The sequence below is a fragment of the Trachemys scripta genome, chromosome 4 (genome assembly GCF_013100865.1).
Source record: "Trachemys scripta elegans isolate TJP31775 chromosome 4, CAS_Tse_1.0, whole genome shotgun sequence".
NCBI lineage: Eukaryota > Metazoa > Chordata > Testudines > Emydidae > Trachemys > Trachemys scripta.
In genome coordinates, this window is record NC_048301.1 from 60,043,526 (window position 1) to 60,056,836 (window position 13,311).

The 13,311-nt window shown below is 44.0% G+C and overlaps 1 protein-coding gene across 1 annotated transcript; it reads right to left on the bottom strand.

Moving 5' to 3' along the window:
• Positions 1-55: 55 nt before the first annotated feature.
• On the bottom strand, positions 56-13,053 carry PPP1R14D (protein phosphatase 1 regulatory inhibitor subunit 14D). Its single transcript, XM_034769934.1, has 4 exons — positions 10,104-13,053; positions 5,985-6,080; positions 3,375-3,407; positions 56-875 (listed from the first exon to the last, which is right to left on the bottom strand). Exons 1-4 carry the CDS (start codon positions 10,290-10,292, stop codon positions 813-815), a joined length of 381 nt encoding a protein of 126 aa, XP_034625825.1. The 5' UTR covers positions 10,293-13,053; the 3' UTR covers positions 56-812.
• Positions 13,054-13,311: the final 258 nt, after the last annotated feature.

Sequence of the window (13,311 nt, forward strand, 5' to 3'; positions counted from 1 at the left end):
CCTCTCTGCATTTCCTCTTTGAAAGCAGAACAAAAACTCTCACATCACAAGCAGGTCTGGGTTTCTTTGCATTTTAATATACAAATTGAGCATCTTTCAAAATGCCCTTACACAGGCAGCTGGACAGTCCCTTAAAAATCCATTGCAGGTCCTCGTATTTGTTTGAGGTGCTGCTAGCGCATTAAAAAGTTGTATGGCCTACAAATATTAATCAACCTGTGGGATATATAGTAGGATGGAAGGAAAAGCTCCAGGGAGTGTATTTTCTGCCCAGCTTTCCAACAGGGTGGGATGATTAATAAAAACAGTGACTAGAAAAATATAAGAAGTGACCCTTTGTCCATGTGCTGGCCTAGAGCCAGGAGGTCTGTTCACAGGCAGGGGCTGGGAACAGTGGACTAGCACCTCCCTGTCCCTGGTGAAGGGTGGATAACAGCCAATGCCTTCTTTCTCCCTTCTGTCACTGGGCAGCAGGAGCAGCCCTGAATGACTCCAAAGGGAGCTATGTCCAAGCCTCAGCCAAAGGAGAGGTTCCTTCAAAAAGAAAATGAATGAAAAAGAAAAGGGGATCTGCCCTCTCCCTTAACGTAACAGCTCTTTAAATATCAGCAAGATACACACAAGCCCCTCCCTGTGAACATGAAGCTGGAATGTGATGCTAAAAACATCTAAGATGCTTCTCAGAACACCAAGTCCTAGAAAAACTGTAAAATGATCTTCCCATGTGAATCTGATTCTCTGTCCTGGGGAGACGCCCGCTTCCATGTGAGCGATACAGGATGGAAGGGGGGTGTCTCTCATGATGGATAGGATCATTTCCTTTGAGGGATTTTCCTGAGACCTTGCAGTCGACTGAGCAGTTCCGTAATGAAGTCCTGGAATAAGAGTCAGTCAGAAGAAGGCTTTAATGCTTATTGTGCTCAGCCACAGCTCTAAGAGTCACATGCTTGTTGCATTCCCCCTTATTGCCCTTCATATTTAGCAGAGGTCCAGTGACCAGAATGTTGGAATGCAGAACAGGTCCTGTTTTGTTTGGAGAGGGGAGGGCAAGATTTTTGTCAGCGAGGGAGGGGGCAGGTAGAGTGGAGAAGATGCCCACTCTTTTTTCTCATCCCCCAGCCTCCCCCCTCTTCCAGCTCTCTTCAGGGAAGTCACACACGCTTTGTCTCTCTTTCCCAGGCAGCCCACCCCTTCCTCTCCATGGAGCCTGTTTGTTCCCACCATTAAATGACTTCAGGGTACATCTGCCTCTATTGTTTTTGCACGGAGTCCCCTACTTCCACTGCAACCTCCCATCCACGTCCTGCTGCTCTCAATATCTAGGCCATAATATGCTTGCTGCTTCCTCGCTGAAATGGCCATACTACTATGTAGTGGATTACAGGGCATCCCACATTGTGACCCATAATAGCTGGCTTGCTTCAGTGAGGAAGTAGTAGTGGTGGTGGTGGGGGAAATAACACAAGTGTGTGTTTGAGGACAAACATTAGCAGGGGGTGAGGATGGGCTGACCAGGTGGAAGGGCAGTGACCAGTTCTAGTGAAACTGAGAGAAAACCCAGGTTTCACCCAAACTGTCAAGGACTATCCCTCAAAACTGAGGCATCTGGTCATTCTACATGGCTGCCACTGTAAGTAGCACAAATTCCACCTCTTCATAACAAACAACATGACCAAAATAGATCAGGTAACCTAAACCCCTCCCCATTTAACAGTTCACTCTAAGGTCTTTGCATTCTGCAGAAACCACTGTGCACACAGTGGAATGATAAGTCTCCTGCTTAAATCAGGCCGCTGTATTGGAGGCCTGACTTCACAGAGCTGAGCTTAATCTACCGCTGCATGTTTCCAGTGAATTTACAGAACTATATTGTAAGGTTAGATTCACCAGGGGGGTCTTAGGTGTTGCTCAGCCTTTCAGGTGACCTGCTGCCTAGTGGAATTCACAACCCTGAGTTAGGTGCCCAGGCTCCCCAGGCATTGTCTGAGGAGAATGAGGTGCCTAAAAAATGGGATTCACAGAGGCCAGCACCCTGAGATGCCTAACCAACCAATAGAGCCATTCTCATGCCCATCTAACACACAGGGAACGCTCCTGGAAGATAAGCAACTTGGGTCCAAATTGCTGCACTGAATCCTGCAGAGGTGGATTTGAACCCTGGCCTCCTAGATTAGGGGTGAATGTACTAACCACTGGGCTATTGGGAGGTGGCACTAGCACCATATCTTCCTCCTTGCTGTCTTTTGTGGGGCATACCTGTGCTCTGCGTATGCCTACAGGATCAGGCCCCACAGGCAAAATAGGGAGGGGAAGGTCTAGTTTGCAAAGCCTTCAGGGGTTAGGCACGAATTAGGCAGTGAGCAGCTTGGGTTGGGTAGCTTCGTGCATCCCCACAAGCAGAAATGTAGGTGCCTACAAAGTTAGGCAGCAGCTGAACAATGGTTTTGTGAATGCCAGTAGTGCTTAAAGTGACAGGCATCTGAAGCTAGCACGTAGTCAGCACCTTTCCCATGTATCTGGTGCTTTTCTCTATCTGCTTGCTAGGTATATGGACTCCTGAAATGTGAGTGTAATGGACACATGGCTGCACAGATTACAGACACCGGGGTCAGCAGAGAGGATTGAACAAGACCTTTAACACAGACTCTTGGGCTAAGAAGTAACTGAATTAGTGTTTTGTTAGGTGGTTGTCCTACTTGCTAGGGTCAGCCACTAAACAGCAACGTGATTACATTCATTAAGCCGGTGAACTACACAAACTCCTGCTGGTTATCCATGTGGGCACAATTAGCCTTGTGCTCTTTCCTGTGATTTGGAGATGGACTCGCAGAGTCCCACAGACAGCCTTGATGGTGGGGCTGCCTGCCAACCTGAGTTAGCAGGTTTCTGCAGACTAGTTTGCTTAAGTTTAATTTCCATGTGAATCATTCGCCAGCCCTATTTTCTGTACATTAAACTTCATGCAGCCATTTACAAGGACTGGACAAGGTACACTGGAGATACACTACAGAGGCAAGTTACAATTATGTACTAACAGTACCACATTGCCTTCTTGGTCTATTCTTTCAGAGATCATCATTGCTTCTGATATTTCCTTTGACCCATAACTAGGAAATAGACGGAGTAGGAAACACACATCTGAAATTAACCTCATTGGTCACTGCTCTACATTCACTCCTATATATTTATATTAGTTTTTACAGCGGTGTGGAATAAAGTATAAAAAAACCCCTCCTGAGAGTAAACAAGCTTGGTAACTCAAGCTTCAACTATGTGCAGCGCATACCGGCTATTTAACCAGATGGAGCCAAGCCACATTGCCACAGCACAGTGTGAGATTGAGACTGAATGCTCATTGACGATGCTTCACTCACCTCTGTAGGTCTGGAACACTCATGAAGAATTTCCTGCAAGGCAAAACTCATGTTAGTTCCTTAGGAGTTTGTCTATTTGTTTTTCCTTTTTAAGCTACAAGAAGAGTATTTAAGGCTGCCATATCTAGCGTGATATGTGATCCAATGATGTTCCAGAGCCTGAGAGCACCATCACCTGCATCATGCCACACCATTCAGGGACTCCAATCCATACTCATCACCGCTGTTCTGTACTGAATGCCGCAGGAGATCCCAGGACCCGCAGTCACCAAAACACTGTTACGTACAACGTAGAGCTCTGTACTTTGTTCCTGTTCCACAGTACTGGATCGTGTTAGCAGTTCTGTATTTCAATCGCGCCATCCCAGAGGGCTCCAGAAGCTTTCACAGTGTGTACGTTGTCTGATGTGTAGAGAGTCTGCTGCCAGTATGGTTTTTAGTAATGATACTTCCATTCTGAGACCTATATCTGAAGAACACTGTGTGGCCCTGATCCAAAGCTCACTGAAGTCAGCGTGACTCTTTCCATTAACTTCCATGGGCTTTGTATCAAACCCTATAGGAGCTAAGTATTACTGCAAAACTCTCAGGAGTTATTTTGGATCAACTCTTAAGCATTTGGAGGCTTAACCCAGCCTCGAGTATCTGCAAAACTGGGCTGCAAAACCCCATAAGAACAGGCCTCATAATCTTATGTGATTTAAGCTACTTCAGGCTTCTGTCTGGGCAAGAAATACCTCAAGAACAGCTATTCCGTTTGGGTATTTTTTGGCCTTTCTGCATTGGCTGCTGCCAGGAACACAGAAATACAGAGCCTTCTGAGAAAATGAGAACCACTGCATTAAAAGGTAACCAACATTTTTCTAATTCAGAATAGGTTTAGTTCAAACTTTGGGTGAAAGTTTGAGTTACTTCTGAAGTAGCTCACTCAACCCTAATAAATCACTGGGAACAGTTAGTGTGAATAAGGAATTTTTCAGTTCACATATTAAATGGGAGAAGTGTATAAGCTGTAAAAAACAGGACACTTTGGCCCTGTGAACAATGGTATAGGGACTTGTTGCTGACAATGGTTGTCAGCAATTGATCCCCCCAATGGGTGTGAATGGGACTCACAGGCTGGATGGCCCTTTAAGATAAGCCAGGCTCAGCCTTGCCTGTGACCTACCAGCTATCCCACACCTGATGGTTATAAGGCAGTTTGAGGCTAGTTTGATCCCAACTGTGAAAGGGTTAGGAAAAGTCAACAGAGTCAAAGAACTCAGTTGCGGGGAGAGACTGCAGAAAAGGCAGGACTACCCTGTAGGTAGGAGGAGGGGTCATTCTTTGGCTCTCAAGGGTAGGAGCCCTGAGAGATGACTTAAACAGGCAAGAAGTCTGGGAGGAGGAAGCACAGGTTACTTTGGGGGGAAACCCTGAGCAAAGGCCTAAAAGGAGCAGGAAGAGCCTTGGGGAAATTACCAGAGTCCCTGAGGAAGGGCAGCAGTGAGGGAAACCTGTTAAAACCAGAAGGAACAGAGGAAGAACTCTGCAGGAGCAGGTCAGGCTCCTGTAGGAGAGGCCTAGTGATAGGGTCAGTAAAAACACTTTAGCGGAGCCCAAGAGGGGCAGAAAAGCTAATAAATCAGCAAAGGAGGAGTTGGGAGGATCTAGGGAGAAGTGAGAGGCCTGGGAACCAAAGGGAGGCTGTGTTAAATACAAGTTGTGGACAAGCAGCACATATGGCTTGGAGATAGGAAGCCGCCCAGGGAAATTGCAGCATGTCTGATGGAGTAGACCTAGCTTCTTAATACAGGGTCCTTGGACCAGAACCCAGAACAGAGGGGGCCTCTCTTCCCCTACCAGCCCCTGAGGAAGGGGTATGTAAGCCAAACAGAAGGAATATTGAGCCCAGGTGGGGCCAAAGACTCAGCCCAATGGACAGGCTGAGGAATAGCTCAAGAGGTGGCTGAAGGCTCTCTTGTTGTAAGACTATTTGGTTGTTGTTGTTTTTTAACCCTGAAGGGGACTGAACTTCATGCGACTGGGCCAGTGGGCTGAGCTGTGGAAAACCTGACTAGTGGCAGATGGCACAGGAGATAATGACCCTTGCAGCATTGCACCCTGACACAAGGGGGTGCTGTGGTGATGAGTTCTCTACCTTACAGGAACAAAATTGTTTTCCAAACTATTACAGATTGACACCTGGTGGAATGAACTGATAAGTTTCTGTGCAGTCAAACATGAGTCTTAGCGCACCCCGTTTGTGTACCAGTTTAACTAACTTGGTAGAAAAAAAACCCCAAGTTAGTTCAATCAGTGCAACCCCTTAGCGCGAATGTGGTTATATGGGTATAAGTGATTTATATCAGTATTACGGCAACCACATTAGGATTGAACTAAATCATTTTCTCTACCAGTTTGATTAAATCAGTGCAAAAGCGGAGTATAAAGCAGCCCTTAATCCTGGCTTCTGGAATGGAGTTGATGGTTTTGTATTATCCACATAAGCATTTACACCAATCCAGAGCGACCTACTGTTGACCTGTTCAGTAATAGGTCAATTTTCGAGTGAAGACAGGGTCTTAGCTCCCATATTTAATATAAATAAGAATGGACAGTCTGTCTGACCTGTAGTTTTGATTTCTGTTCCTCGTTGGAGACCTCTAGAAGATCTTCAATGTCAATTTCTGGTTCAGGGGTTGCTGCGTCTGCTTCCTCCTGCAGCTAGAGCAGAAATACATAGTAAATAAACCTGTCCTGTCAACTGATAAGCATTCAAGAGGACTTTGTGAGGAGAACTGCCGGGGGGATGAAAGTGGGGTGGGGGAAGGATTCATTTCTAGTTAGAGAGGCCCACGCAGCAAAGTCTAGATTAAGATATGAATCTTCCTGAAATGTGAGGGTATTTAGAACAAGCGTTCTGATTCAGGCTCATCTCTAGCAGCACCACATCCCAACACGTAGACTGTGGCTTGACACAAGCAACATCTCTCAGCTCCTCCAGATTTAGCTCCCAGAGGTGTCAAACAGTCCCACCACAACACCGAATACCTGCCCAAGGAGCATGATGCTATCATGAGAAAACCCTATGGAAGGACATAATGCAGCTGAAATAGGATGAACTCCAGTTGGGGTAAACCATCTTTTACAAAATGGAATGAGTAACAATCAGGCCCCCCCAAAAGGTCAGGGGAGTTGGGTCCCAAAAGGCCACATCAACATGGTACTCTAAGTTCTCCTTTGAAAGCTCTAAGCACAAGGTCTGCAGCACTCCATTTGCCCATAGCAGAAATATGATTGTTTGACTTGATCCTGCTAAAATCTGAACCTGTGATTCTAGGGAGCCTGGTTGTTTCAAACCTGATGCTTAGACATCTATAATACTAAGGACATACAGAGCAATGGAACAAGCTGCCAACGAGGTTGAGGAATGAGCTATTGAAGACTAGACTATCAGGGCTAACAAAGATAGTACTGCCTTCATGCTGGGAATGGAATGGGATGGCCCACTAGAGACTCCTTCAGACCCGAGTGATTCTAAGATTTGTCTGGTAGGTTGTTGTTTTTTTAATCCTTCATAAAACATTTACAAGAAACTGCTGTACCAGTGCCAACAATTTCTAAACTTGCACATACTGCGATGTGGTACTTCCAAGTGTGTTTGGACCAGGTATCAAGATTTGTTAGAACTAGGGATGGAAGTTTGGATGCTTAGCCTGAGATTATGGATCCTGAAATGCATGTCTGAATTCTGGGGAATTTCCTGTGCAGGAGAGGAGCCAGTAGCACATGTCCCAGTCAGTTGGCAACACCTTCCAGAAATGCCTTCTTCCTGCTAAGACTTTGCAGTAATGAAAGGAAAACAAGTCTCTGAATCTGTACCTTTGGACGTGGTGACCCAACAGCAATGTTAATGATTTCAGACTCTGATTACATAATGCAAACTCTCAGGAGATCATAGGTGAAAAAGGGATTTTAGTATTGCCTTTATGGCTCCTTTAAAAATGCTCATTTGTGGGCCCGGCATAGTGAGAGTTGAGAGGGAATTACACCTTGGTCTCGCACATGGTACCACCAAGAACTGCCAATAGGCCACTTGTGAATTTTTTTGAAACAGGTGCTTTAAATGTTACTAGCTCCTCTGAGTAGCACAAAACCTTACTCTTTAAAGAAGCAACAATTGTTCTGTCTTTCTTAGAGTTGTCTCCTGTCACCTCCACTTAATCCTCCAGGGTGTGAGCTTCCTTACAGTAGTGCCCCATTACCTCAAACTCCCTCATAAAAATACTCTGTCAGTCCCGTCCATAACTCCACTTTTGCCAGTTCCACAAATACCAGGTACAGAAAGGGTCTATATATTCTAGGCTGGAAGTGGGTTCCTTTCATCTTTCTCCACCGTAGGCGTTGGCTCTCAGGAGCCCAATGATATCAAATGTCATTGATCTTGTCACATGAGCACAGTGACATCTTGGTGCCACTCCCTGTTCTACATTGCTGTTCCTACGGGGCACGTGCATAGACATGCTCTACAAACATGTTTCTCATGATGGGATTGTCACATGAGCCTGGAACTGCTGGTCTTGAATGCCAAAGAGGCATTGAACAAAGACTTGACTAAAGCCAAAGAAAGTAAAACCACATACATAGGGGTGTTTCATTATTATTTTAGATGATAGGATGAAGCCAAAAAGTGTCCAGCTTCAATATCTCTTCAAGCCACATGATCAAGAAGGAACCAATCAGCACATCTCTGTCAAATGGAGACAGAAAAGAATAAGTTCTAGGGATAGACTTGCTAGGAAGGTCAGTACTGGAGAATTAGATGGCTAATGGACTAAAGAGCCTTTTATCTCTAGGTTGCTGGGTTAGATCCAGCTCTGGTTGGTAGAGAGTCATGACCAAAAATGGTTACCATTTGATGTCTATTGGTCCTGGTCCAGATCCCATATCACAAAAATTATCAAAAAGAATCACCATTCTTGTTGGCAATCTCAGCAGAGAGGCGCAGGACAGAAAGGGTCTGGATACTGAACTAACCTATCACCTCTAGAGATGGTCCCGTCCCCTAAAGCCAGGACAGGAACATTGGCAGGGAAGCTGGCACTGCTGCTGTACCTATTCCATGGATAACAGACTTTGTTCACCAGGGCCATCGATCTGGTACCTTTCATAAACATCACATTAATGACTCCATTCAGGATACTGTGACTCGAATTTTACTGATCGGTGGGTTTAGGCAATGTATTTGAATGTACTTACATTGAATGTGCTGTTGTGCATTTTAATGTATTATAAGGGACCCAGAGCATGGGATGAGCTCCCATTAATATTTTATAAACAAAAATAAATGACTGAATTTCAAATGGAAATTCATAGAAGTTAAGGGCTGAAGGGACAATTATGATCATCTAGCCTAGCTAGTGATCGTTTTACTAGTCTAATAGTCATTTTACTAATTTCAAGAAGATTAAAACCTTGCTTAATAAAAAGACAGAAATAATAATGCAGGAAACCAGACATTCCTTCTTAGAGGTGCCACACGTACTGCAAAACAGAGTGCCTATATATATTCTTTTCTTTCAATTGTCTTTTGTGAATGGTGTGAATACAAGGGGAGCTGTCTTCTCATTTCAAATAGTGAATAGTTTACCTAATAAATTTCAGTGCACATAGAAAAGCAAGTGACCCTAGAAATTACCAGAGGGATATTTTGGCATGTCCATTTCCAACCCTATGTGAAATTGCAACGATGCTCAAAAATGGAAGACTGTGAAATCGAAGAGTTAACCAAATTTTTTAGAATCACAGAATATCAGGGTTGGAAGGGACCTGAGGAGATCATCTAGTCCAACCCCCTGCTCAAAGCAGGACCAATCCCCAACTAAATCAAGATCTGTGGGGGTGAAGATGTGTGTCTTATTTTGTACAAATTGTTAAACCCATCCACACTTTCTGTTGAAGGCAACAGTGGTCTACTGCATAGGGGACTTATGAGAGCTGAGTTCTGTTCCTGTGTCTGCTAGTGACTTGGGGCCTGATCCAGTCATTTCAATGGGCTTTGGATCAGGGCAAATCCTGTAACTTCTCTAGTATTATCCCCATTTAGGGAAACTAAAACATATTCACCCACTTTGTCAAAGTACTTTGAGATTTACCAACAAACGTGCCACGTAAATATAAAATATGAATAGACTCAGTGACATCAGGTTAATGTTTCAGTGTTCAATCTGTACTGGAAACTTTTGTACAAAGGCAATGAAAAAATCGCTGGTTTAAACCCCAAATGACACAGCCAGAATTAAGTACCATGGCTCCAAGACAGTTCAGGATAAACACTGCCATCTATATAGGTATGTGCTCACATACACTCCCATCAGGTAACATTGCTGCTATGGAAAATGTTGGGGAGAGAACTTTGGAGGCCTGGGGGGTGGAAACAAAATCTTTACCTACAATGCCTGAATCCCCACTTCCCCTTTCTTTCCTCTCTGCCTGTAGTGCCCATTATTTTCCTTGACAGACTTGCCATTACCCATAGTTTGAGCGCTAACACAGCAGTGTCACTTAGAGAGAGAGGTCTAGTATGTGATAAGAAGAAGTTTGATAGAGAACAGAGTCCCCAATCATGACAACCTGGGTTGTTGCCCGACTTGTCCCCAATAAATTAAAGATAACATTTCATAGCCCACAGGGTCTAGGCTCCCCTACACCTAATGAAGGAAAGTTTGATCCACCCCGGTTATTTACCTGGTATTGGTACAGCTCCTGCAACTGGGCATCAATCCATTCCTCCAGGTCTAGCCAGCGTTGAAGGTCTTTGCGGTTGTACTTAACTGTTAGCTTGCCCAGTTTCTTGTGGGATGATTCCTCCCCAGGCTTCTCTGGAGCCTGGAAGGTAACTCGAGGCAAATCTCTGGACTTACTGGCCATGCTCATCACCCCTTCCACCTGCTCTTCTGTCTTCCACTCCTACTACAGGGGCTCTCTCTGGCTTTGTATTTTTGTTTCGCTCTTCTCCCTCCCCTTTAATATATTTTCATTGGGCAATTGTGAGTAGCAGTACAAGCTGCCTACAATGGCCAAAGGCAGATAGGTAGCATCAATGGTCCCAGTGAGAGAGTGAGAAAGGTAGAGAGCAACTGCACAGCAAGAGAAGCAATAAGGCAGTGCAGGCAGAGTTACAGGAAAAACAATCTTAGGTTTCAGAATTGGCAATGCTGACAAAAGCAATGTGGGAGGGAGAAAAGCTGTTGTAATAAGTCTGTTGTTAAAAGAGGCCCAGGGAACTGATGGACAAAGTTTGTTAATATTTAATACAAGCCCGTTCCAGCAGGTGGGAGGGTGGGAGAAGCAGGTTTTAAATGACAGTTTCTCTACATATGTATGTACATGAGCACATACTTCCTGTACAATTCCACAGGACTTGTCCCTACATAATACATTGACTCCTATAGTGTTTAAAGTGCATTGATCTCTTTAGCCTACCCCAGTTCCTATATGGATAGCTAATGCTGAAACACTATCTTACGTTTTTCTTTTTTAAAAGTGAATTCAGCAGTGATGAATTAGCTTCTGCTGGAGACAGAAGTCCTGGATTATAGCACGATGTAACACCACTGTAAGGCTGAGACAACTTTACCGTCTAGCCCATTTTTCTAAGTGCTCTAAAGTCCATATGTTTATTCAGATTGTCTTGAAAATTACGGGGCCTCATAGAGGTCTAGGCTAGAGTTACTAGTCCAAATTTGAAGGCATTTAAGCCAGGGGTTCCCACGAGACCCTTAAAAATCATTTGACATCAACATTTTATGATATTTTTAAAAAAAAGTTATAGTATCCCTGGGGCTCAAACTCAGTTCCTGTCACTTCCCAAACTAACAGGACCTGCTTGGGACTAATCTCAACTGTTGTCCAGCAGCTGTTGCCCCTTTGGAGAAGCAATATTGGAAAAACTTCTTTAGGGTAAACGTTAGCTGTACAATGTGGTTTAAATTGCCGTGATGAGCCAGAAAAAACTCATTTGTACATTTGCATGGATCTGTACTCTACTCTCTTTCCACAGGTTTAACTGTAGGTGCACCCAATATTCTAAAAGGGTCTGAATAGAGTGGATGGGGAAAGTTTCCTCAAAAATTTTTCAATCAGAAAATGTAGCTGAAACAAAACACTTCAAGGGAACATGTTGATTATGATAAACATTTTGATGGGAGAAAGCCCAAGTGAATTGTTTTGACTTTGTTGTTTTTGTTTTTATAATGTTGAAATGTTTTGATAAAGTAAAAACATTTTGTTTCAACTTTTTCATTCAATTAATTTCATTCTATTATATAAAATGAATTGTATATAAACATTGTGTATACATATACAAAAACTACATTAAAAGAACATTATGTAAACATGTTAAGACTTCCTAAATAATAAATAGTTGGTGGAGAAAATCCCCCAAACATTAATAAGGTTGCAAAGTCAAGCACTCAGAAGTTGGGAGGGGCCAAAATTAAGGTTGACCATGCCACCTTAATTCAGTCCCCTGGGGCATATGTAGTAGGACACAGTTTTTAACTACATGATCACGTGCTATTGTTATCAAGGACCCCTGCCTCCCTGAGTGCACAGGACAGGCAGTGCTCACGTAATAAGCAGTTTTTCAAACCTGGCTGCTTTAGGGCCTGCATCAGTGTGACAACCTCTTGGTTCCATGACACTAATGTTGTGCCCTGGGTTCCCTTTGGAAAGTGGGAGCTGGATCTGACCTGAATGGACTCTTTACTCATGCCTAATAGCCCAGTTTGGAATTATACATTCACTGAGCACTTCTCTTTAAAAAGAAATATTAACTCCTCCTTACAACACCTTTGTGAGGGAGGTCAGTAATGTTACTCCTAGCATGCAAGTGGAGAAACTGAGGCACTATGGTTAAGTCTAGCATTTTAAAACTTGGATGCCTAAATAAACGGCCTGATTTGCTGAGGTGTTGAGCACCCACCACTGGTACAAAAGTCAGCTGGAGATGTGGTTGCTTAGCATCTCTGAAAATTAAGGCCCTTTATTTAGGTGCCTAACACTAGGCAACCACCTATGAAAATTTTGGCCAAAGAAATTGCTCAAAAGACACGGAGAAAGTCAGCTGGGATGAAACTCAGTAGCTTCTGGCTTTCACTGTTATTCTCACACTATTAACCAATCCATGTTAAATAGCCCAGGAAATGTTCTTCTCTCTCTTGTTTGCTGAGCCTCCTATGCCACTCAAACAGGACAATGCTGGAGGTGATATAGTGTAGAGGCCGACCTATGTCTAGGGAGATAGTATCATCATCTTATGAAAAGGAGCTTGTAGCAGGCTGCACCCCTAAGTGTCTTCTCTTAGCTGGGTCCTTTAAATTACTCTTGCCCAGCTTCAGCTAGACTGGCAGCAAAAGTCTATCAAACAAACAAAACTCCAAACAACACCTTCCTAACAAAGTCCTCCCAAGTGCATCTACTGGGGTCCAATCTCACCACTTGGAGGCATGGTCAAATTACCTCAGGCCTTTCTCCTTGGGCCAGGAGAGGTCAGCAGGCAAGCAGTCCTTCCCCTGCTAATGTCTCCCTCTGTGAAGAGGCAAATTATATGCTACCCTCCTTCCCGGAACTTGTCCTGGTTGGTTGAGAGGGAGGAGGAGCCTTGTCCCACCCTCTACTACAAGGCTCCTTGTCCCTTAAAGTATCAGGGGGTAGCCGTGTTAGTCTGTATCTACAAAAACAACAAGGAGTCTGGTGGCACCTTAAAGACTAACAGATTTATTTGGGCATAAGCTTTTGTGAGTAAAAACCTCACTTCTTCGGATGCATCCGAAGAAGTGAGGTTTTTACTCACAAAAGCTTATGCCCAAATAAATCTGTTAGTCTTTAAGGTGCCACCAGACTCCTTGTTGTTTTTGTAGATACAGACTAACACGGCTACCCCCTGATACTT